Consider the following 25,960-nt stretch of genomic DNA (forward strand, 5'->3'; position numbering starts at 1 on the left):
AGAAGCTAGAAAATGAACAGCAAACCAATCCTAAACCAAGTACAAGAAAAGAAATAACAAGGATTAAAGCAGAAATAAATGACATAGAGAACAAAAAAACAATAGAGAGGATAAATATCACCAAAAGTTGGTTCTTTGAGAAGATCAACAAGATTGACAAGCCCCTAGCTACAATGACAAAATCAAAAAGAGAGAAGACCCATGTAAACAAAATAATTAATGAAAAAGGTGACATAACTGCAGATCCTGAAGAAAGTAAAAAAAATTATAAGAGGATATTATGAACAACTGTATGGCAACAAACTGAATAATGTAGAAGAAATGGACAATTTCCTGGAAACATATGAACAACCTAGACTGACCAGAGAAGAAATAGAAGACCTCAACCAACCCATCACAAGCAAAGAGATCCAATGAGTCATCAAAAATCTTCCCACAAATAAATGCCCAGGGCCAGATGGCTTCACAGGGGAATTCTACCAAACTTTCCAGAAAGAACTGACACCAATCTTACTCAAACTCTTTCAAAACATTGAAAAAAATGGAACACTACCTAACTCATTTTATGAAGCTAACATCAATCTAATACCAAAACCAGGCAAAGATGCTACAAAAAAGGAAAACTACCGGCCAATCTCCCTAATGAATATAGATGCAAAAATCCTCAACAAAATACTTGCAAATCGAATCCAAAGACACATTAAAAAAAATCATATACCATGACCAAGTGGGGTTCATTCCAGGCATGCAAGGATGGTTCAACATAAGAAAATAAATCAATGCATTACAACACATTAACAAGTCAAAAGGGAAAAATCAATTGATCATTTCAGTAGATGCTGAAAAAGCATTTGACAAAATCCAACATCCGTTTTTGATAAAAACACTTCAAAAGGTAGGAATTGAAGGAAACTTCCTCAATATGGTAAAGAGCATATATGAAAAACCCACAGCCAGCATAGTACTCAATGGTGAGAGACTGAAAGCCTTCCCTCTAAGATCAGGAACAAGACAAGGATGCCCGCTGTCACCACTGTTATTCAACATTGTGCTGGAAGTGCTAGCCAGGGCAATCCGGCAAGACAAAGAAATAAAAGGCATCCAAATTGGAAAAAAAGAAGTAAAACTGTCATTGTTTGCAGATGATATGATCTTATATCTAGAAAACCCTGAGAAATCGACGATACAGCTACTAGAGCTAATAAACAAATTTAGCAAAGTAGCGGGATACAAGTTTAATGCACATAAGTCAGTAATGTTTCTATATGCTAGAAATGAACAAACTGAAGAGACACTCAAAAAAAGATACCGTTTTCAATAGCGACTAAAAAAATCAAGTACCTAGGAATAAACTTAACCAAAGATGTAAAAAACCTATACAAAGGAAACTACGTAACTCTACTAAAAGAAATAGAAGGGGACCTTAAAAGATGGAAAAATATTCCATGTTCATGGATAGGAAGGTTAAATGTCATTAAGATGTCAATTCTACCCAAACTCATCTACAGATTCAATGCAATCCCAATCAAAATTCCAACAACCTACTTTGCAGACTTGGAAAAGCTAGTTATCAAATTTATTTGGAAAGGGAGGATGCCTCGAATTGCTAAAGACACTCTAAAAAAGAAAAACGAAGTGGGAGGACTTACACTCCCTGACTTTGAAGCTTATTATAAAGCCACAGTTGCCAAAACAGCATGGTACTGGCACAAAGATAGACATATAGATCAATGGAATCAAATTGAGAATTCAGAGATAGACCCTCAGATCTATGGCCGACTGATCTTTGATAAGGCCCCCAAAGTCACTGAACTGAGTCATAATGGTCTTTTCAACAAATGGGGCTGGGAGAGTTGGATATCCATATCCAAAAGAATGAAAGAGGACCCCTACCTCACACCCTACACAAAAATTAACTCAAAATGGACGAAAGATCTCAATATAAAAGAAAGTACCATAAAACTCCTAGAAGATAATGTAGGAAAACATCTTCAAGACCTTGTATTAGGCGGCCACTTCCTAGACTTTACACCCAAAGCACAAGCAACAAAAGAGAAAATAGATAAATGGGAACTCCTCAAGCTTAGAAGTTTCTGCACCTCAAAGGAATTTCTCAAAAAGGTAAAGAGGCAGCCAACTCAATGGGAAAAAATTTTTGGAAACCATGTATCTGACAAAAGACTGATATCTTACATATATAAAGAAATCCTACAACTCAATGACAAAAGTACAGACAGCCCAATTATAAAATGGGCAAAAGATATGAAAAGACAGTTCTCTGAAGAGGAAATACAAATGGCCAAGAAACACATGAAAAAATGTTCAGCTTCACTAGCTATTAGAGAGATGCAAATTAAGACCACAATGAGATACCATCTAACACCGGTTAGAATGGCTGCCATTAAACAAACAGGAAACTACAAATGCTGGAGGGGATGTGGAGAAATTGGAACTCTTATTCATTGTTGGTGGGACTGTATAATGGTTCAGCCACTCTGGAAGTCAGTCTGGCAGTTCCTTAGAAAACTAGATATAGAGTTACCATTCGATCCAGCGATTGCACTTCTCGGTATATACCCTGAAGGTCGGAAAGCAGTGACACGAACAGATATCTGCACGCCAATGTTCATAGCAGCATTATTCACAATTGCCAAGAGAGGGAAACAACCCAAATGTCCTTCAACAGATGAGTGGATAAATAAAATGTGGTATATACACACGATGGAATACTACGCGGCAGTAAGAAGGAACAATCTCGTGAAACATATGACAACATGGATGAACCTTGAAGACATAATGCTGAGCGAAATAAGCCAGGCACAAAAAGAGAAATATTATATGCTACTACTAATGTGAACTTTGAAAAATGTAAAACAAATGGTTTATAATGTAGAATGTAGGGGAACTAGCAATAGAGAGCAATTAAGGAAGGGGGAACAATAATCCAAGAAGAACAGATGAGCCATTTAACATTCTGGGGATGCCCAGGAATGACTATGGTCTGTTAATTTCTGATGGATATAGTAGGAACAAGTTCACAGAAATGTTGCTATATTAGGTAACTTTCTTGGGGTAAGGTAGGAACATGTTGGAAGTTAAGCAGTTATCTTAGGTTAGTTGTCTTTTTCTTACTCCGTTGTTATGGTCTCTTTGAAATGTTCTTTTATTGTATGTTTGTTTTCTTTTTAACTTTTTTTTCATACAGTTGATTTAAAAAAGAAGGGAAAGTTAAAAAAAAAAAAACAAAAACAAGGGAAAAAGATGTAGTGCCCCCTTGAGGAGCTGGTGGAGAATGCAGGGGTATTCACCTACCCCACCTTGAGGGTTGCTAACATGACCACAGACATAGAGGACTGGTGGTTTGATGGGTTGAGCCCTCTACCATAGGTTTTACCCTTGGGAAGACGGTTGCTGCAAAGGAGAGGCTAGGCCTCCCTATAATTGTGCCTAAGAGCCTCCTCCCGAATGCCTCTTTGTTGCTCAGATGTGGCCCTCTCTCTCTGGCTAAGCCAACTTGAAAGGTGAAATCACTGCCCTCCCCCCTACGTGGGATCAGACACCCAGGGGAGTGAATCTCCCTGGCAACGTGGAATATGACTCCTGGGGAGGAATGTAGACCTGGCATCGTGGGACGGAGAACATCTTCTTGACCAAAAGGGGGATGTGAAAGGAAATGAAATAAGCTTCAGTAGCAGAGAGATTCCAAAACGAGCCGAGAGGTCACTCTGGTGGGCACTCTTACGTACACTTTAAACAACCCTTTTTAGGTTCTAAAGAATTGGGGTAGCTGGTGGTGGATACCTGAAACTATCAAACTACAACCCAGAACCCATGAATCTCTAAGACAGTTGTATAAAAATGTAGCTTATGAGGGGTGACAATGAGATTGGGAAAGCCATAAGGACCACACTCCACTTTGTCTAGTTTATGGATGTATGAGTAGAAAAATAGGGGAAGGAAACAAACAGACAAAGGTACCCAGTGTTCTTTTTTACTTCAGTTGCTCTTTTTCACTCTAATTATTATTCTTTTTATTTTTGTGTGTGTGCTAATGAAGGTGTCAGGGATTGATTTAGGTGATGAATGTACAACTATGTAATGGTACTGTGAACAATCGAAAGTACGATTTGTTTTGTATGACTGCGTGGTATGTGAATATAGCTCAATAAAATGAAGATAAGAAAAAATAAATGAGATTATGTTTACCTTTTACCCCTTGGAGATTTCTAGTTTAGCATTTCTGAGTAATGGTTCTCCATCCCTGAGTCCCTACTAGAGAGACACCCTGGGCACTTCTATTTTTGTATCAACCTTTTTGCATCATTTGAAGGTAAATGAGTGGCCTCAGGGATGATGAGTTGGGAGGAAGCAAATTTATATACTCTTGGAGCAAGTTATTAAATATTAGGAATAACTCTTAAAATATATAATATAAAATGTATGTTTTAAGATACAATATATCAAAACAACAGAAGCAGAAAGAAAAGAATGAAATTGCTCAGGATGCACTGTTTTCAGTCTTGTTGTTGCCTGATCCTTTCTTATGTGCATACATGATTTTATATGATTGTGATCATTCCATAGTTTGCCTTTTATGTTCTGTTTTTGTTTTTTTTTTTTTTTCATGTAACATGTCACCATTGTGTTAGATAATCTTCATGTTGGTCATATTTGGTGGCTGCATCATTAGTGAAGAAGTCATTTATCCTTAAAACCTATGTGGGAAATAAGAGACAGTAGTATCTAACTCAGGGATGAATAGTCTTTTCAATGCATCTTCACTTCTGTTTTTCTCACATGAAAATGGTGGGCGATGACATGAAGGCCACCCCTCTTTGGGAAGCCTCTGGGCAGATGCTGATTGGGAGCATCATCCCCAGAGCCTCAGGATCCTTCAGTCTGGGGTGGACTTCCTCAGCAACACCTGTTTCTTCTTCAAACTTTCAACCCCCTTTAAAATGCAAATGCAGCTTGATGGTCACATCTGCAACATTATCAACTGAAATGTTAATTCTCATTTAAAACTTTAGGAGGACTGTGGAATAAGAGCAAGAACAAGATGTAGGAATGGGCATTTGCCAAAGAGAAAGAAAGAGGTGCTGGAGAGGAGACAGACAGAGGCAGCTGATTGTCAAATGTCACTCAGAGCGGGTATTACCATCGAAAACATCTTCTAATCATTTATAGACAAAGCTTGCCATGGGTTTCTCTCTGCTGCTGTAGCCAATGACGATTCCTAAGTCTTTTCAGCCTTGCTTCTAGGATATTTTAGTAAAAATGTTATTTTTATTCTTGCTGCAGAGATATGGGTAACTGCAAACTTGGCAAATGGTGGAGAAATGTTAACACAGTATTGGTAAAAACATTCCTTCTTCCCAAAGCAGCCCTTTGAACAGGTTATTTATTCCAACTATATCCTTAGAAATAGCAGAATAAATATTCTATGCAACTATGTTTGTATATGCATGGAATATCTATGAAAGCATTAGTAAGAATTTGTCATCAGAGTTTGTTTCTGAGGAAGTTGTGTTGAGGGTCCCCAATATCACCATCGGGTTCAGTGGTACTCGCAGCTAAGATTTATTGCAGTGAAAGGGTATAAAGCAAAATCAACAAAGGGAAAAGGCGATGAGGCCCAGTCCAGAGGAAACCTGGCACAGGCTTCCCAGACTCCTCTCCCGGTGCATTCTCACAGAATGCACTTAATTCCTCCAGCATCAAATTGTGGCAAGATGTAGGAAGTGTTGTGTACCAGGAAAGTTCATTGGAGATTCAGTGACCAAGATTTTTACTGGGGCCTTGTCATGTAGGTAGCCTCTGCCTAGCGCTATCCAAATTCCAGACCCTGAGAAGGAAAGCAGGTGTTCAGCATAAAGCACATTGATTGTACATTTTAGGCACAGTAAACCACCTTTATTAGTCTGGGCCTCGTGGGAACACTCCCGAAATCCCAGCTTCCAGATGCCAGCCATGTTCTAAGCTTGCAAGCAGGTTTTGAAGGCCTGCTGTGTCAACTCTTTTCTGCAAGGAGGGCAGCTGTGAGGCTGAGAACTAGGACTGTAAGGGAGACTTGAGTTAGCTTCCACCACTCTTGGTACTAGGCTTCATTATATGCTACTTAGTCACCCAAGCATGTTCTGTTGTACTTCCCAGGATCGTGTGCATCTCTGCTCTAAATGTGACACCTGTGGAATTCTCCCTGCACGTTGGCAGTTGATGACTGACTATGTTTGTTCATCTTCCTGACTACTCCTAAATGGGTTGGAAGCCTTTGCTGTTGAAAGTTGGCATATCTGAGCCAAGAGCCCCAGTCCATGAGTTGATAGCCAAGGATTGCAAACCTTGAGCACTACTGATTTGCACTCTTCTTCCCATTTCTTCACTGGTGTGGGAGTGTGTGTTGATCCTGTCCCAGCAGAATTGAGTTTCTGACCTTGGGAGAAGGTCACCCACCTGAGTTCCTGAGTTCACGGGGGAGACAAAGTAACATTTTGCTTAAGCCATACTTTTGAAGAAAAGAAAGAAACTAATAATGTTTTTTTTGGTTTATTTCTTAATTGACATTAATAAATGCCTAAATATCATAGGATTTTTATTTTTAGCTTCATGATGTTTATGGCAATCATGAAGATAATCAATAATGACAGTGCTTTTAAGGAAAAACCATCCAATTAATTGACAAAAGCAACTTGTTTTTGTAAGCTTATGTGTAGACATTGTAGAAATGGAGGAAATGGAAAAAGAACAGTTTTTTTAAAAAAGTTAATCTTAGAAAATGTTTGCACCCGTTCATTCTGCTGAGCATCTACTGTGTACTTTGAGGTATACGCAGATAAATAGAAACTGTCCTTGCTTCTATTGGAGAAACTTGGAAAGCTTAAAACCTTGTAGAAAATTAGATCTGTAAACACATAATCTTGCTACAATAGAAGGATTGCTGAAATAGGGCATGTATAAATAAAATTCCTTAGGGATCCAGGAGAAAAAAAAAAAAACACGTCTGCAAGAGAACACCAGACAAACTTGGCTGGAGAGGTGACCTTATGGCTCACAAGTGAAAGATGAGCAGAAGTTTTCCAGGCAGAGGAGGTAGAAATTCTAGGTACGGAGAACAGGATGTGCAAAGGCAATGAGGTGTGACAGAACTTAGTGTGTCTGGGGATCTTAAAGTAATTCAATATTTCTGACAAGTACATATTTTACTATTACTGGAGCATAAACTCTGAGGGGACAAGTGTCAGGGGATGAGGTGGGAGAGTTAACAAGGGACTGCATCATAAAGTATTCCATTTAAAGAGGTTTTGAGCTTCCTGTGCTATGCTTCTCAAATGTTCATGTGCATGAGAACCACATGTGCACTTTGGTAAAATGCAGATTCCCAGGCATCACACAGAGAAGTCTTGAATCAGTAGATTGGGGAGAAGACCCCAAAGTCTGCATGTCTAACAAGCACGCCAGGTGATTTGATGATGAGATGACAAAAACCACACTTGGTAAAACTATTGCTGTAGAACAACGGGAAGTCATCGAATGATGTTTCTTGGGGTAGCAACATAATTGTTAGAGCTGGGCAGCTTTCAAACAAGGGTTTGGAATGGGGGACACCAAGAGGCAGAAAGTGGATGGCACTAACCTACACAAGAGATATTGGAGGCCACAGGCAAGGGGTAGGGAGAAAACTTCTACCCAATCTATTTTTCTCCCATTTTCCAATTTTCCAACCTATATGTTTTTATGCCACTTTTGAATAGAATTTTCTCTATTCTCATCAATTTTATATTTCTTCTGGGTCATCTGGCTAGGTTTTTCTTTTATCCTTAGTGTATCAGCATTCTTTATAATTCTGTGTGTACTTCATTTGCTAGAGCCACTACTAGAGATAGTGCTTATTTCACACTGATAAATATCATCCATCTGTCACTATATTGAGTGACGTAACTGGCTATTGTTATAACTCTCATAAACAGGAATAGCATCTTTTTGATAGTATTTTGATTACCATTTACTTTAATATGATTGTTTTCTACAACATATATGATATATATTGGTCAAAGGACATTTCTTTGTTAAGAACCAGAAATTGGGTCTTTACCTTTAAGGTCCTCACAGTCTAGCTAAATAAAGACAGTAAAATCTGAATTATTTAGACTCATGAAAAATGACAAGTTTGGAGGGGGGGGGGAGTAATCCCAAATTATAGCTAATATAATTATTTGAAATTAAGAATATTTTTTGTTGCATACATATCTGCCTAATATTAAAATGAGTTTGCTTTCCAAGAGTACATGATTTTTCTGAGCAGTGAAGGAATAAAGCACAATGGAGGGAAGCAGTTCTGGAATTCAAAACTGCTTGCATAAAATGCACAGCCTGACCATCTGCAAATAATAATGCATATTTTCAACCCAAACCAAAATACTGTCTGGATTTATTACCCAGTCAGCTTTGAAAATACCCATTGCTCAATTGACATAGAAATGTAAGGATTTATGTTTAGAAATCAGATATTTTTCATTTTTATATTATAAAATTCCTGGGAGTAGAAAAGACTTCTTTTTAAAATCAATTTTAGTATTTATTTCCAAGGGTTGTGGAACTGTCACATATTTATTTTATTTTGTATGTCAAAAAATATCAATCAAATTTTGTGAATGTATCAGAGCAAAAATATGTATTCTTCTTAAGCTTGTAAACTCTTTAAAGCATTCTAAAATTCTCATGAAATTGTATTTAAGGTCATGCTGACAAGACTTTCTATCAAATGTGTGGCTTGTGGAAATTAAAAAATTCTAATAAATATAGAATTGTAAAAAACATGAAAAGTATAAAGAAGAATAAAATCAACCATAATCCACTAAAGATAGATGTCCACTAAAAATACTCTGTGTTTATTTCCTTCTTTTTTATTCAAATACATTCATGCATATTATGTTTCAAACAAAATTTATATCATACGTCTATCTGGTCCTTTTTTTTTTTTATTCTTTTTCTACATAATTTCTGGAGTACTTCTCACTTACTACATATTCTTTGAAATCATCATTGTGTTAGTTTCCTATGGCTGCTGTAACAAATTACTACAATCTTGGTTGCTAAAATCAACATGCATTTATTTTCTTGATCCTTTGGAGGCCAGAAGTCCAAAATCAGCTTCACTGAAATGATTCCAATGTGTCAGCAGGACTGAGCTCTCTTCGGAGAAGCTAGTGGGGAGAATCCACTTCCCTGCCATTTCCAGCTTCTGAAGCTGCATTCCTTGCATTCCTTGGCTCATGGCAGCTTCCTCCATCTTCAAAGACAGCAGCATAGCATAGCTTCTTGCTTCAGTGTCAAATCTCCCTCTGCTCCCTATTAAAGACACTTGTAATTACATTTGGGGCCCACTAGGATGATCCAGAATAATCTCTTCCATGGTCCTTTCCTTACTCCGTCCCCACTCCTGATCTCAAGATCTTTAATTTAATCACATCTGCAAAGTTCCTTTTCCCATTTAAGGCAATATATTGACATGTACCAATGATTAGGACCTGGATATATTTGGCAACTCTTATTCAGCCTACTGCAATGGTCTTTAATTGCTTTATGATACTTTGTTGTATGACTGTTTTAGAATTTATTAACCATTGCTTTTGTTTTGTATCTTTGTGTTTTTTTCCCTAATATTATGCTATTATAAGGAATTTTGAGATTAGTTTCCATATGCATAAATCTTTATGTACATATTTAATATTCTTTGTATACATTCCAGGATGTGGAATTATCATTCTTATGTGTATGTGTATTTATAGGTAAATATACGCATATACACATATATAATATGCATGTGTATATGTACACACACGTGCAGACATAGACATGTGTGTGTGTGTGTGTGTGCTTTCTTTTCATTCTCTAAACTACTTTCCAGAAAGTTGGTAGAGTGTCTCTCCACACTCTCAGTAATGTTGAATATTATTTCTTTTTAATCTTTGCCAGTTTAGCAGGCAAAAATTATATCTGATTAATATTTTAATTGCAAGTCTATGAAAACTAGTCAGAGTGAATACTTTTCATACCTGGCATTATATTCATTCTCCTATGAATTAATATTTCTTTTAAAAAATGTTGGTATAAAAATGATATAACTTTAATTGATAGAAGGACTGAAGTTTGCTTGAGGATTCCTTAGCTAAAATATTTTATGTCCTCACTAATGTATTACCTTCTGATTAGTGGAACAATTTGTATCAACTTTAATGATACAATAAAATTCTGATTGTTAACAGAAGCCCATGGTTTCCACTTACATCTGTATATGCTTCCTATGTGATACTTTGATGGAAACTCTTACTTCTCCTGTTAATGGGATAATTTTCCTTAGCCTTAGATGTCTGACCTGGAAAAAATATTCAAGAAAAGAAGAACTGATAAATTAACCTTAATCTTATATTACAGAAAGGTCTTAGTGTCAGCTACTAAATGGCTAAATATAACCACACTGACCCACTTAAACCAAATTGACACTTCTTATAATTGCACTGTAATTCATGCTCAGGAGTTGTATGAGAAATGATGTACCTTAGACCCCAGCTTCTGGATAAAGAAATACCATGTCCTTGAAGTTAGCTCCAGGTTGAGAGTCTAGTGTAATTATTTGTAACTTGGGTTCACTGGTACCAACAAAAAGCATGGAGTATTTCACGCATAACTAGTTCTACACATATACATATACATATACGAACACACACAATGAACTACTTATGCACAGTCTCTGTTTGATGGGATTTTGAAACCTGAAACAATAGTGATATTTCCTAATAAGTACTGAAAATATAGATAACAGAATGGACTCGTGAAACTCAAATAGGAATAAACAGAAAAGGCTTTTTAAAAACGTACACAGGGTCAGTCCTCAAAACATCAGGATCTTCTAGACAACTGTTTTAGGATCGAGGGACACACTCATCTCTGAATCTCTCCCAGTAGTCTCAATCCTACAGGATGACCCCACCAGCCCTGTAAAGATGCCACATCCTTTCTGGCAGCCTATCTAGCTCCCCTCCTACGTGATGAGCTCTGTCACACTAAGTTGTGGGGCTGCTACTAGGACTTTCCCCAAGTTAAAAGTCAGAGGATGGAGTGCTAGGCTAGTATGCTAACAAGTAGTGATTCTGAAACCATCCCCAGCCCTGTGGGCTGGACTGCAGTTGTCATGTTCTACTCTTCTTATGTATCATACCAATCAAGTAGTCACTAATTTGGGGGAAAAACACTTCATTTCCCATATGTACTTTGATGGTTTTGAGGTTTTATGGACCCCAGAAAAGTATGTTCTTAAAGTTAATCCACTCCTGTGTGGGTATGGACCCATTGTAAGTAGGATCTTTTAGTGAGTAGGATCTTACGTTAAGACGTGACCCACCTCATTCAGGGTAGGTCTTAATCCTCTTACTGGAGACATTTGTAAGTGAATGAAATTCAGACACAGAGATAAAGCCAGGGAAGCAAGAAGCTGGAAGCAAAGAAACCTGGAAGAGAATGGAGAGACCAGCAGATGCTACCATGTGCCTCACTATGGGACAGAAGAGTCCAGAATCACCCAGCAGCCTGTCTTCAGGAAGGAGGCATCATCTTGGTGGCGATGCCTTGATTTAGACATTGTCACCATTTTACATTTGGACATTGGCCTCAGAATTGTAAGCTTGTAAACTAATAAATGCCCATTGTTAAATGCCAGCCCATGTCTGGAATATTGCATTTTGGCAGCCTGGAAGACTAAAACATCTACCTGTTTTCTCCTCTTAGAAAGATTTTGTAAAGATATTAGTTATTTGCTACCTTTTCTAATCCTATGGTTCTCCTGGGATCCAGGGGCTACCCGAGGAAAACATTGCATACTTCTCCCATTCTGGCAAGGCTTTAAGCCTGTGTTTTCCCTCTCAGGCCTTAATCCTTCTCCCCACCCTTTCAGATCACATAGTTCCAGCTCAACCTATCAGGAAAGAGAAACCAATTTTCTCTTGTATTTTTTGCTTTATTAATCTGAATCTCTTTAACCTTGTGACATTATTTGACAGTGTTTTTGTTTGTTTGTTTAATATTCCTGGGATACTGTAACCCTACTTACTGTTTGACTCATGGTTTTCAGCATTCAAATCTATCTATAATATTTAGCCTACTAGTTAATTTTCATTTACCTTTTTGTATTTCTCTTTATTTTAGTAATCTGAGCACAACTTTGTTTAATAACACTAGAAGAACTTTTTTTCAGCCTTTTCCCCTGTTGATAAAACTGTCTTTACATTTCTAGCCCAGTTTCTAAGCTTTGTGTCCTGGGATGTGCAAAGTGATTATAGAGATTGTTCATTTATGACAGGCAGTTTGTTGTTCACACTCTAGCCCCATATTCTCAAGACAGCATTTAAAAGTGTAACCAAAGTGGAGCTGCAGATGTAGTCAGCCCTGGGAAAGCAAATCACTTCTAGGTGCCCTGAAGATGGAGGTGGGGCGGAAAAGTAAAAGTTAGTCTGCAGCAGAATCCCAGGCTAGGGTCAGGTGGAATACTTATGGGAATTCAATATCAACCCAACTTTCCTGAGTGTCTTCTCACTGGACATGTGCAGGGAGCTGAGAGTTTTCCAGGCCTCACACCCCACCCCGTAGCTTAGTCTCTGACAGTCTCTGGAATTTAAGACAAGGCTCGAGGGATATTATCTGTAACACTGTTCTCTGTGGGACAGGGAAAACCCAACTGAATGGGCATGGGTCAGAGGTGGTAGGTGGGAGAATTCGGGTTACTAAAAAGGACCAGGCTTTTTTTGTGTGTTGGAAAGAGGTAAATACCCTTTCTTAAATACTCATTTCTTCTTTTTTTTAAATTAATTAATTAATTTTTATTGTGAAATATAACATGTATACAGAAAATGATAAATTTCAGAGTACAATTTAATGAATAGTTATAGAGCAGTTTTCAAAGTATGGTATGGATTACAGTTCCACAATTTCAGGTATTTCCTTCTAGCTGTTTTAATACTCTAGAGACTAACAAGAAATACCGATATAATGATTCAGTAGTCACAATCATTTATTAACTCCTATCTTCTCTGTCATACCTCCTCCCTTTCATTTAATCATTCCCCCAGTCTTCAGGGATATTTGGGCAATTACCACTCTAACTTCTTCATATTGAAAAGCAGTGCCAGTGGGTTATGGGGATGCAACTAGTTGATGCTCTTGGAGAGACTGGTGCCTCTGGGTTTCAGGGCTTATCTGGCATAGGAACAATCTGGAGGTTTTAAGTTTCTGAAAAATAAATTTAGTGAGTGAAATTTTATAGAGCGTCAGATCAAGCCCCAGATATTCTTTAGGCTTTTCAGGAATACTTTTGTTTGGGGCTTGGCATACCATGGTAATTGGTGATATCTAGCTGAAGCTAGCATAAGAATAACCTCCAGAATAGCCTCTCGAATCTATTTGAAATCTCTTGGCCACTGGTACCTCATTTTGTAACATTTCTCTTCCCTGTTTTGGTCAGGAAGGCATTGTCGATCCCATGATGCCAGGGCCAGGCTCATCCCTGGAAGTCATGTCCCACATAGTGGGGAAGGCTAACCTCATTTCTTCTTAAGCTAGCATTTTAGTAGCATGACACTAGCACATTTCAGAATCTTGTTTACCTTTCTCATAAAAACAATGGCTGATAGTGTCATCCTGATTAAATGAATGAGCATTCTGAATCAGAAAGCTTGTCCATTGTTGTGTAGGCTCAGTTGTTGTGTAATAAGTGGAAAATCTTGCTGAATATCTGTACATTAACCTAGATGAGGATTTCCAATAATTTCAATTCCCTCTAAGTTCTGCAGCAGGGGTTTTACCACAATTTGCAACTAACCTATATTCTAGTTTCTGCCCATATATTTATTTCTTCTGTAAGAAAATGTCAGTAGTTCTGACTATTTTAATTCTGTGTTTACTGTCTGCGTTACCTTCTGAATCACAGGTTCCCAAATCAAGTCAAACAGGTTGGAAGGCAAGTTACAGAAGTGTCACACCTACTCTTATCTTAAATGACTTTCACTGTATTAACATTTCTGGCTCCCCGTGTACTTTACCATTTAAAATTTTTTCAGTTTGGATACAACTCAAATTCTTCTAAGCCTTTAAAATATAAAGGCTCGTGTCTTCTCTCATTCTTTTTAGAATTTACATGGTATGTTTCTCAAAATGCACTGAGCTGAGATAGTAATGGCACCTGCTGCCCACAGTCCAAGATTCAGTCAAGCGAAGAATTTAATCTTTCATGTCATTGCTGTGTCCATTTTAGTTGCTATCATCTTAATGGGTGATGCCCAAATCCATGGGCTTTTCTAGAAGGACCATAAGGAATATTAGATTTGGGAGGTACAGAAGTCATCAGAACTTGATCCCATCCAGAGCTCTAGCCAACTGTCTCTTCTTCACATGCCCATGTACCCTCTGCTCAAACCAACCCATTTGTTTCAGCCTTTTTCACTTTTAGATCCAAACCCTTTTCCACATAATAGTTCTGATATGCAAGGACAGCTATCCCTTGTTGTCTACTATGTAATTATCCTTTCTAAACTCAGATACCTAAAAGTGAGCACAAAAAGATATTCCCTGGGCTTACCTCTGGGGGCTGGGGAAGTGTAGTCAAAGGGAATTTCCCTCAAATTTGGTTGCGACATTCCTTAGAGCCACGTTAAGACTTGAGGAATATTAGCACTAGTATCTTTCCAGTTACAGTAAATAGATAAAAATGAGTCCATAAGAGAAAGTCTTTAGAATTAAAAAAAAAAAAAAAAAAAAAATCCTCATGGGCTTTTAAACAATTCAGGATTCTTCGGAAAAAATCAATTGACCTGTTAATACTGAAAATTTCAGGGCACTGCAAAAGAAATAATGGATGCCTAGGCATCTAAAGTGCTTCCATTCAAAAAGCATTTCTTGTATGCCCATATCACCACAAGCTGTCATGATCTAGAAATACACATATTAATAAAACATGGCTTTACCCTTGGGTAACTCACAGACCAATGGGGAGACAGCAGTGAACAGAGTCAATTATAATACAGTGTGATCAGCGTCTTTCTAGATGCATGTTCAAGGCACCATCTGAGTCAAGGCATGGGGCGAGGTGAGGTGCTGCCTGTGGGGTGCCCTCTGCTCCAGCCTTTCATCTCGGGATGGGGTTCTTTCAGCTTCTGTACTTTGTCAACATTTGCGTTAAGTGCATACTCGACGCCCCATAAAGGGAATATGTTCATCTTCTCATTTAATCCTCTTAGAGATTGGTCCTATTGTTGACCCATTTTGCAACTGGGGAAAATAAGCAGAAATTCTGTGACTTGCTTAATTAAGGTCACAATAAGTGTTGGATGCATCCAGAATTCAAACCCAAGATTTTTGCTTTTAACAAGTGCTCTAAATCTTCTTTCTTAGGAGACTTCATCTAGCGCAATGGTTCCCAAGTGGGAGTGATTTTGCCCCCTGATGACATTTGTCAATGTCTGGAGGCAATTTTGATCATCTCAACTGGCATCTAGTGGGTAGAGGCTTGGGATGCTGTGAAACATCCTCCAAGTGCACAAAAATGCTCCCCACCCCCCACACCCACCCAGTAACAAAGAATTATCCAGCCTCAAATGTCATTAGTGCCGAGGTCAAGAAACTCTGTTCTAGAGTGTGAGGACTATCTTAGTGTCAGCCCTTAAAACAGCAAACAAACAAAAACCCACAACTTTTTTAATAGTTATTTTTATAGAAAGGAGAGATGACTTAGAATGGGGGGGGGGGGGGAAAAACCTGGACCAGGCTCATAAAAGCAATCGAAGTGTGTTTGTCACTTAATTTCTCTAAGCCTCAGTTTCTGAAATGTGAAATTGAGAAATCGTTACCTTCTTTGTCTACCTCTCTGGGTTTCAAGGATCTGAGGAGGCTCTGTGGGAATGTAAAGAGAAAACAAATAAAAAAGCCCTGCCCAAGAATTGTCAACATAAACACTTTGACTGCTTGGTGAGAAAATATTTGTGGTTCACAAAAATTAGGTTAAAGAGGATCCCACTGCAGACTCCTGTTTGCTGTTTACCCCTCTTGCCTTCTCTTCACCCTCATATTCCTGTAAGCCAGTTTTTTCCCAGTATTTATTGGATGGACTAAATCATGTTTTAGAAGTTATTTTTGCTGTAATTTTTTTTAAATTTGGTATCTCTTGCCATATTCCACCAGATTTAAGGCAGCTAATTTAATTTCTACTGTTTGTCTTTATACAGTTTTACACAGGTATTTGTGGGTTTGGGGAAGTTATTTGGATACTATGCCTTTCTTCAAAATAAATGACAATAACATTAATTTGCCTCACCTTCCTTCCATCCTCTCAAGCTCTAACATACTTGGAAGGAAAAGATTTCTAGCATTTGTTCAATAAGTGCCAAATAATATCTAGCATTTGTTCAATAAGTGCCAAATAATAATAGGGGGTTGACTATTACCAAGACAGGTAGTTGCAGTTCACGAAGCCAAATGGGTGTGTAGTGTACTAATTTATCCAATGGATGTAAACTCATAAATTTAGTGTTCTGAGGTTTTAGGTAGGTGTGGCATCCCATTTGTGTGGTTTTGCTATACAACAAACTGCGTCTGGGTAGAGAGTCATTACTGATTTCCCTCAGCGTGCTTTAACTGTGATCCATTCTGAAATGAATCACGGATCAGCTTTCAGGTGTGTGCAGCACCCACTTAAACTTGTTCCTGAGCAGCAGCTCAACTTTATTTATTTATTTTGGGGGGAAAGATCCATTTAGGGCTCTGGAATGGGGGAGTAGAGGAGGCGGAAGACGCTTGTGTGTTGCTGGTCCCTTCTCCCCGCGCGCACGCAGGTTGCTGCCTGCTCGGTTTCCCATGAGTCCGCGCTCCGCAGGCGGGGCAGGGGCTGGGCGCCGCGCTCAGGGGAGCGTGCGCCTGGGCTCTGCTCCGGAGGGTCCCTGCTGCTCCATCTGGGTACTGGGAGGTTAGACGGAGGTGTCAGGTTCAAGGCCTGCAATAGGCCAGTTTTCTAAAAGTGCTTTTAAGTTTTTCTGTTTTTCAGGAGGGGAGGGGAAGAGGAGATTGTTTTTTCCATTTAAATTCTTGTCTTTGTATATAGATATCAAAAGGAAAGTCAGCGCTGGGCTTGTTCGGATGCGAATGGTTTTGCTGATAAGCAACAGCCTCCCGGAACCAAAGCCTTAAAATAGTAGTTTCCCCCCACCCCCTCGCAGGAGCGGCAAATGGTATCTGCCAAACAGATGACAAAGTACCTTGAACTGAATCACAGACAGCATTTTGAGCAGAAGGCACGGCTAAACTCTCGTAATTACTGTTTATAGCTGGCTCAGGCTGACTAGCAGAGGGCAAACCCAAGAGGAAATAAGTTTCCTGAACCATAGAGAAATGGATGTCTATTAATTAAAGGCTAGGACGGGACGGGTGCTTCTCAGACAGGCTCCAAGTTGTTCTTGAGATCATAGTTCGCATCTCCTTTTCTCCAGAGGGAGTGAGTAGATAATTGGGATTTTTTTTTTTTTTTTTTTTTTTTTTTGGTCTTTTTGTTTTCTCTTCCTCCTGCCACCCGTTTTAGTCTCATGGCCTTGAACCTACAGTGAATTGAAGAGAGAGAGAAATGGATATGTCTGACCCCAATTTTTGGACTGTGCTCTCAAACTTTACTTTGCCTCATTTGAGGAGTGGGAACAGGCTTCGGCGAACACAAAGGTAAAAACACGGGCGATCCTTTGCCTGGAGAGGGAATGCTTTTGCTTCCGAGGCGCCCATCCCGCAGGCTGCCCGGGCCCCTTAGCAGCTGGGGTTTTGTTTGTTGGGCGACAGTTTTAAAAGTTTATACCCTGCCGGGGAGCGGGGAGGGCGGCGGCACTGTCCCAGGTATTTCATCGTCCCTGCGGGCTTCCTGGATAAATCCTGATCTTTGTGCTTCTGAGTGTTCTTTTGAAATGTGGGTAAGGAGAGTTTCAGTTGTGAGTGGTGGAGCGAGAAGAGGGGAAGAGGGGAGGAGACGCTTTGTCTAAGTCTGTCCTTTTGATCTGACCATGTCAATCCATTTCATTCCCCAGGCATGGGGACTTTTGGTTCTCTTCGTAGAAACTTTCAAATGTTTCTCTGGTCCCCTTTATAAGATTTTGGCCTTTATAGGATGCAGATGTATGCTAGAAAGACAGCCCAAGTTAGCCTATTCGTATTGTCGGCATTAAGAGACAGATCTGCCTAACTTTGCCATTTTGGTTTGTGTTGGTTTGCTGACATTTATTGCTAATACAGGGCTGGCCTTTTCATTTTGTAACAGATATTTGACAGTATAGGTGGGTGGAAACAGAACTTTAAAGTCAAGAAGAAACTCATGCGACAAGTTCGGAGTTAATTGCTGACGCTTGGGTTGAGAGAATATGATTTTAAAGGAGGTGTTTTTCTCTCTCCACATTCGAGCCTCACAGAGAAAGGTGGTATTATCATGGTTTTAAGGGGTCACACCTTCTCAGTTGTGTAAATACAGCTTTTTTGTTTGTTTTCCAAACTTGCCTTGCAAATACACATGAACATGCATGAGAGCAATGATGCAGGCAAGAAAACAGGATGCAAGCTATCAGATTTGGAACTTCATAATCTGTATGCCCCTGTGTTCAAAGATCATTTGACAGTGGTTCTTTCTGTTTTATTATACCTGTATCTCTTTGTGGCATATGGATATGTAATATGTAATATTTTGGATAATTTATTAGTTTTTCCTTTTGAAATTCCCTATGATGTTTCTTATACTTCAAAGAACATCCTGGAATACTTTCACATACACATAGACACTATCTATCTGTCCATAGTGTGTGTGAGTTTGTGGTATATGTGTATATGTACGACAAGCCATGCTTACCTTTTAATGCAACTTCAGTAGTGTTGGTACCACTAAACCATGCCACATTCTAATGCTACGCCTTTCAAATATGCTTTCAGTATACGTCTCTCATGCTGCCATATAATAGGTACAGACACTGTTAGTGTTGGTCATTTTTATTAGAGATGTGTCATCCATGTGCAAGCCCCCAAAACACTTAATAAAGTTGAACAGATCATATTCTGTGTATGAAGAGGACCTCTAGTCCTCATGGTGGTGAATCCTATAACTTCATACTTTTCAGTTGAGCAGGACCCCTAAAATATTTGAGTGGTGTGGTCCTGGCTGTGGTACAGCCAGTTCTTGGAGAGATGAGTCTGCTCTGGCACCACACCTGTGTTTGTCTGAACCTAAAAACAACTGGAGCCTTTCTTTTGTCTACCTACCTGTTGATAATATTACTGAGAGAGTAAACTGCATGAAGAATTCTCAGGCTGCTCTAACCCTGGCTTTTGGTCAGTATCTGTCCAGCCCGGAACACACCAGTTCAACAGTTCACACTGGCAGAGACCCTACATTATTAGGCAAAGTGGGTTCTTCCCAGCAAAATGGGAGAGTGTGGGAGGGCCATTTCCCACTCCCAAAGTCATGGATCCATATCTTTTGGTCTGGCGAAACAAAGGAAGAGGTGGATTTTCTTCCCTCCCCTTTGAACACTGAGTTTGTCCCAGCCTGTTTGCTACTGGGGAGTTCCAGGATTTACGGAGTTTAGAAATGTGTTTCCCAAAGATCATTTCTACATCTGTCTAGTCATTTGTCTCAAAGGGCTGGTGCTGCTTTATATTTATTGTTATTTACATTCAGAAAGAGGAAGGGCAGGTGTCCTCTCCAGGGCAGACTGTGTGGCTGTTGCGTTCTATTATACAGTGATCAATTCTGGTTCTGTGTCCTTCCCTGAGGACATGCAACATATGCTTAGATTGTGACTCTTCCCCTTCTGTAACCTTTCTTAACTGTTCTACATCCCATCTCTTCCAAGTCCCACACAACCCCATTCCTTACCTAGCTGATCAGGTACCATAGATCTCCATTTTTAAAAGGACCTCTCCATTCCCAAGTTGTCCTCTCCTTTTTGCCAGCCTTGATGAGACTGCTTCCAGACTCCAGGTGAGGATGCCATGCCCTCACCCTCAGTCAGACCTCCCTTAGCTCTTTGACTGTCTATACTGCTGAGGTCCAGCTTCTTTTCTGCACATTCACTGGCTTTGACAGATCATCTAGTTTGCATATTTTATCCCCACTGCTTGTTCTGATTAACTTTGTAATCCAAAAGGCTTCATCTTAACCTTTTCTTTAATACTGGTTTCTTAACTCTATCACATAGTGAAATCCGGCTTTGAGCCTGTGAATGAGCATCTTAGAGCTCATAAGGATAGGGGTTTGTACCACTTAAAAAAAAAAAAGAAAGAGAGGTTGAATGGTTTCAGACTCCTAAACTAAAACCTTTATTAAGATAGAAATTGTCATCATGGAAACCTTTCAATGTGCTCCATCACATCTGCCTTGCCACTTTAGCCTGGCACCTGGTTTGTTGGTTTGCTCACTCATAAGAAAGCTTTTAAGGTTTTCTCTTCCAAGTCAGAGCCCTACCTGGGCCTATAACTCCTGAGTTCTTGGAAAATGAGACTACAGGCTTACTCTCAGGCCTAGACTCGAAGATGATGCAGAACTAATTAACTGAAAGGTTGTGTTCCCTGTCTCTCACCCAAAGACGATAATTTGTGCCCTTCCTTCTTTTTCAGGCTTGACTGGGGTCTAGATTGTCTAGATGCATGGTTACTTTTGTCTGCTGTTTTGCTGTAAAGCTCACATGTTCCATTGGAAATTATTCTCTCTTTATTTTATGACGGGTTACTTTTCTCTCCTCCCTCATTTCCTCAAGGTAGTCTTAGTACCGCTATTTACCTGTTACTTTGAGGGACAGAAATGTAGACAAAATGGACAGATTGTTTTCATCAGTAGGTTTTGTTGTTGCTATTTTAAGTTGAAGTCATAATTACATGCTTTAACAACTTTAAATTTTGTAGTTTTGTGAATATTCCATTCACTTGAGCACCCCTACAACTTAGAATGGAAATTATTTTGCCTGCATTTATATGTTTCCATCTGTGTTTCTGACATCTTTTCCCATTAGATTAAAAACGTGTGTGGGGGGGGAGAATCAGTCTTCTCTTTTGCTTTTGTCTTCTCTCTGTCACAGTGTAAGTAAAGGGCAGCAGTTGATTTCTAAATGTTGCTGCTAAATTTTGAGGTGGGCATTTAGTTTTAATGACGTACAATCTAGAGACTCGAGATGATGTTTGACGTTTTTCCGTAATGTTCAGCAATAACCCAAGTTTTCATTTGACTTCAGTGATAATCTTCAAATCTCAGTGACACCTAAGTCAATAATATTTATCCATGCAGATGGGCAGTTTGTGACTTTATCACTTTGAGCAAGTCCCTAAATGTATTTTTCTGAGGACCCATGGGAAAAAAGTTGTGGTTTTTTTTTGTGGGGGGGGGGGGGTTGTTTTTTATGAATTCACATTACTCCACAGTTGTTGTGAACAGCAGGTACATTCAGGGATGTTAAATTAACTGCTGTAGTTGTCAAAGTGTATTGAAGTTTTATGCCCACTGCATTCTTCCCTTCAGAAACGTGTAGTGTTTGGTGAGTTTCTTTTTTCTCTTGTTCTGCTCATGAATATATATCCTAAAAGAGTATGGAAAACAGACTTTTCTCCTGTCCTGCCATTCCTGGTATTATTGAACTTGTATTTGTTCTCACCTCTCTTACACCATGAAGCTCAGTTAAAGTCACATCCATTGAGCACCCATTTTGTGCTGGGAACTGTGACCCAAAGACAAACTACATAGGCATTACTTCAGTGAGTTCACAATCTTGGAGGAGGTAAAACATGTAGATAAATAGTCGCAAACCAACACAGTGAAAGGTGGGCATAGAAGTGGTCACTGGAAGGGGAGGCTTTGGATAGGAGCCAGGAGAGCACTCCAGAGAGGAGAAAACACCTGGGAGAGGTTTTGAAGGATAGGTTGGCATTTATCAGACAGAAGGACAGGTCTTCCCAACTGGCAAAGGAAATGATGTTCACAGAGGTTTGGAGGCCTTGGCAACACAGAGATCAAGGAACTAGTCATAGCTCGGTATTACTGGAGCATAAAGAACCAGAAGCATAAAGTTTGACGAGGCAATATAGCATCATGGCTAAGAGAGTTTGTCTGAAGCCACTTCACCTCATCTGAAGTATAGAATCTTGACTCTTTGATACTGGGTAAGTTAATTTCATTGGACTTCAGTTGTCCCATCTGTTAAATGGGTGTGATTAAATTACTTAGCTTACAGGGTTGTTGTGAAAATTAAAATGTGTTCATATGTGTAAAATGTTAATTCAGTGACTGGCACGTAAAAACTCTCAATAAATCTTAGCTTTTGCTATTGCTACTATCATTACAATAAGAGGATGACTAACAGGCGATGAAGCCTGGGAGGAGAGCCAATGCGCCATTTCGTTTTAGAAGGAGGTGGGCCTTTATGAGTGAGAGGCATTGTATGTCTAGTGACGTTGTAGAGTTTAGGTGTTCGAGGGGTGGAGGACTGGGCAACGATTGAGACCAAGAAACTGATTAATAAGTACTTGCAGTAGCCTGTCTGAAAGTTTATGGAAGCCTGAATAGAGAATGTGGTGAGATTATGCCTAAGGATCTGAAACTGATAGAAGCTGATGAGTTATTGGCTTTGAGGAATAAAGAAAGATTGCATGATGGCCCTGGGGTTTTGACTTGGGGGACCAGGGAGATGGAGGAAGACAAACTATCAGCTTGTCTTCACCCCTTCTGTGGCCCCTAAGCTCAGTTAAATCCATGTTTACTGAACACCTATTGTGTGCTGGGCTGTTCATGCCTTCATTCAGCCAATATCCACATCATGTACCTTGTGCTGGGCTAGAGGTTGAGTGGTGAACAAGGCACACAGAGCTTGAGCCTCACAAATAAACCACCCTCTAAACAAGCTGATTGCCAGACTGTCGTCAGTGTTCTGAAAGCTATAAGCAAGAGCTGAGAAGACAGAGTTATAATGCTGGGGAAGATCTTTCCAGGAGATACTATTTAAGGGGAGACCTAAAGGTTGAGAAAGAGCCATCTCTGAGAAGAGTTTGGGGACAGGCATAGGGCACAGCAAAGGCTCTGAGGCAGGAAAGAATGAGACCCCGAGGCTGGCAGTTGGATATATAGTCCAGAGCCTTCAGGAAAGGCTGAACCAAAACGAATAGTCCTGGGAGTCCTCATTAATACCACCGGAGAAATACGTTAGACCAATCTGCGAGAGAGGTAAAGGTGCCACCATTTAAGAATTGGACCGAGATCCAGATAAGCACAAGGAAGAAGGCTAGGGAGGAGAGTCCCAGAAGAAGGAAGGAACCCACAAGAGCATTGTCTGCAAGATCCCAGGAGGGGAGCAGTCAACCCTGCCATGCCACAGAGGTGAAACCAATCTGGATCTGGCAACTGGGAAGTCCTCAATGACTTCAGCATGAGCAGTCTCACTGGAGAGATGGGGGAGGCGGGTGGGGGTGACCAGCCAGGAAACAGCAGCAAAGTGAAGAATTGGAGACCACAGGTGGTAACAGCTCTCTGTAGGGAGCTAAATACAGCAGCCACACTTCATTGCACCCTAGCCCATGCACAATCATAGCTGGCCTGTGAGCCCTCTTCCCTGAATCATATCCCCTTACTCACTCTTGCTCATTTTATTGTCTGTTTACTTCATCGCCCAAATTGGCACTGACAGTTTCCTTTTCACCTTCTCTCTGCCAGCTCAAGCTCTTTCCACAACCTTACAAGGATCTCCTTTCTAACATTTTTGCAGTCAGAGTTTCTCCCTCTTGAACTCTTGCTCTGAGCGACTCTAGCTCCCATCCACTGCCACTTTCTTTCCTCTTGAGAGCCCCTGTCATGCACCCTTTTCCTTCTAGCCTAGTGCAGAGGTCACTGAAACCCAGCTGTGCTTGTCAATCCTCCTCTCATCCCCTCCACACTTGACCTGCAGGCTCTGCCCCTCCCTGAGTCTCTCTGCCCATTTCCTCCCATTCCTTGCTTTGCCCAGACCTGTTTCATAACCACTTCCTTCCATCCATCTCCTTCCTTCATGCTCTAACCTGTATTTTCTGCAACAGGAACGGGCCTGTGTACCATTCAGGGCTTGTCCTTCAGTCCTTCTCTCATCTCCAGTTATCTCCTAACATTGGTCATATTCCACAAAGCCATCCAGCCACCGCTCCCCCCCCGCCTTCATTCATGAGTCTCCCTCCTCCCAACCTAGCAAGGGGTATCCTAGAGGAGAAAAGAAGGCTGAGACCCCAAGCCAGGAGCTTTTCGCAGGCCTTGGGCACTTGGTGGCTATTTCTCTGAGTGATTTCTGTTGAGAGCTTGGCGGCCTCACACCATACCAGCGTGTTCCCATGGACTCTGTGTGCACCGTGTACCCTATTGAAGTGTACCTGATGCAAAGGAGGGGAGCAGGAGTAGGCACATTTCAAAAGTATTGCTTTTAGCCTCTAGTGTGAAGCTTAACAATAGGGAGAGTACGGATTGTATGTTTTGCTCCTTGAATAGGTAGGCCCGAGAGGGGTGGGGGGCGAGAGGGAGAGAGGAGAGAGAGAGATGTGTGAGTGAATGCAAAGAGTAGGTTTGAAAAAGAAGTTCATTAAAAATAAACCATTAAAATCTGGAGCACATGCTCCATGGGGAGGCATGGACTATTCACTGCTGTAATTGGACACCACGAGAGGGGTTTGTGTGTGTATGTGTGTGTCTTAACAACCAAGGCACAGAGAGAGAGGGTGGGTGGTATATTGGTAAGTTCACGGTGAACGGGTAGAACATTATGTGCTTTTGTGGCTTTGCCTACTTCTCTTTACACATATATCCAGTTATCAGAAGCCCAAGTAAATGTCTTTAAAAATAGGGAAACCCTATATAAGCCTCAAAGTACAGAGCATCTTGCCTCTGAGCTAATAACTGACAGGTGTTGGGGTTGCACAATCATTTGAGTCCCTGTGTGGGGCTTGCCCATAGAGAAGACGTGGCTTGTTCTGAGTAATTGGAGCGATGCCTCTTTTTGTTGGTTGAAATGGAAATAGGCTGGTCTCTTGGGAAGATTACAACTAGAGACGCTGAACCCCCATCCACCTACCTGTACACACCCATCTCTAGTGTGAGTGAGCATGTACAAAGCTATTTTAATCTGAGCTGTCTTCACTGCTTGTAACCTAGTCATTTGGGAGTGACATCATGGTAACTGAGTAATCCCTTTGAAAGTTAAGTAGTAGAGCCGGGATATTAAAATGGTCCTGGGGCTACCTGGATGAAAGTAGGCACAGGGTATGCATAAAACCATTTATTAAAAGCATGCATAGTTCATCTCTATCAGTAGAAGTCTTGGCTCTACAGTACCAGTTTGGTTTTTGTGACACCTGGCACGTTTTGTAATTAGAGAGATCTCTAAATAAATGTTCATATGGCTATTAATACTAGTAGAGGTGGTAGTTTGTTTTCTTTTCCTCTATCTGCCTGGTAATTAGGAAAGTTCCCTCGTGAACTTGGCTGTAAATTCTGAATATGTTGACCTTAAACCTTGTTAATAGAATGAGAGGACCTGAGGGAGTTTTAGCTACACTGATGGCTGTTGGACATGCTTATTAGAGAAGGTAATTGTAACAATATCAAACTGAAAAGTCATGTTGTTTTGTTTTAAAGAAAAAAGATCCAAGCAGAGAATATACGCTTTCACCACCACTTGAAGGTAAAATATATTGGAAAGAAGCATAGGCAGTCATTAATGTTTATCTCTTATCTTAAGCACCCCACTGAGAATCTAGGTTTTTCTACATTCTGCTGACTTGGTGGTCTTACATTTATCAGTGACTCTGATTTTGTTAGAGTTTTGGATCTCTTAGGAAACTGTGACTGCAGGCAATAAATACAGGCGTAGTCTTGATATGTGATAGGCCAAACACCATTTTT

General features: G+C 40.1%; 1 protein-coding gene across 13 annotated transcripts in view; it reads left to right on the forward strand.

Annotated features, from left to right (window-relative positions):
- Nucleotides 1-25,960, forward strand: part of MAST4 (microtubule associated serine/threonine kinase family member 4) — a 674,031-nt gene that overhangs the window by 466,614 nt on the left and 181,457 nt on the right. For 3 of the 13 annotated variants that reach the window (XM_037801738.1, XM_037801741.1, XM_037801739.1), the window contains exon 1: nucleotides 17,587-17,748. The exons of the other annotated variants lie outside the window; for them this stretch is intronic. In XM_037801738.1, the coding sequence (XP_037657666.1) occupies nucleotides 17,657-17,748 (92 nt within the window). In that variant the 5' untranslated portion in view covers nucleotides 17,587-17,656. Of the gene's footprint in view, nucleotides 1-17,586; nucleotides 17,749-25,960 lie in introns of those variants that run through there. 13 annotated transcript variants of the gene reach the window in all.

This window comes from Choloepus didactylus, chromosome 13 (genome assembly GCF_015220235.1).
Source record: "Choloepus didactylus isolate mChoDid1 chromosome 13, mChoDid1.pri, whole genome shotgun sequence".
NCBI classification, from domain to species: Eukaryota; Metazoa; Chordata; class Mammalia; order Pilosa; family Megalonychidae; genus Choloepus; species Choloepus didactylus.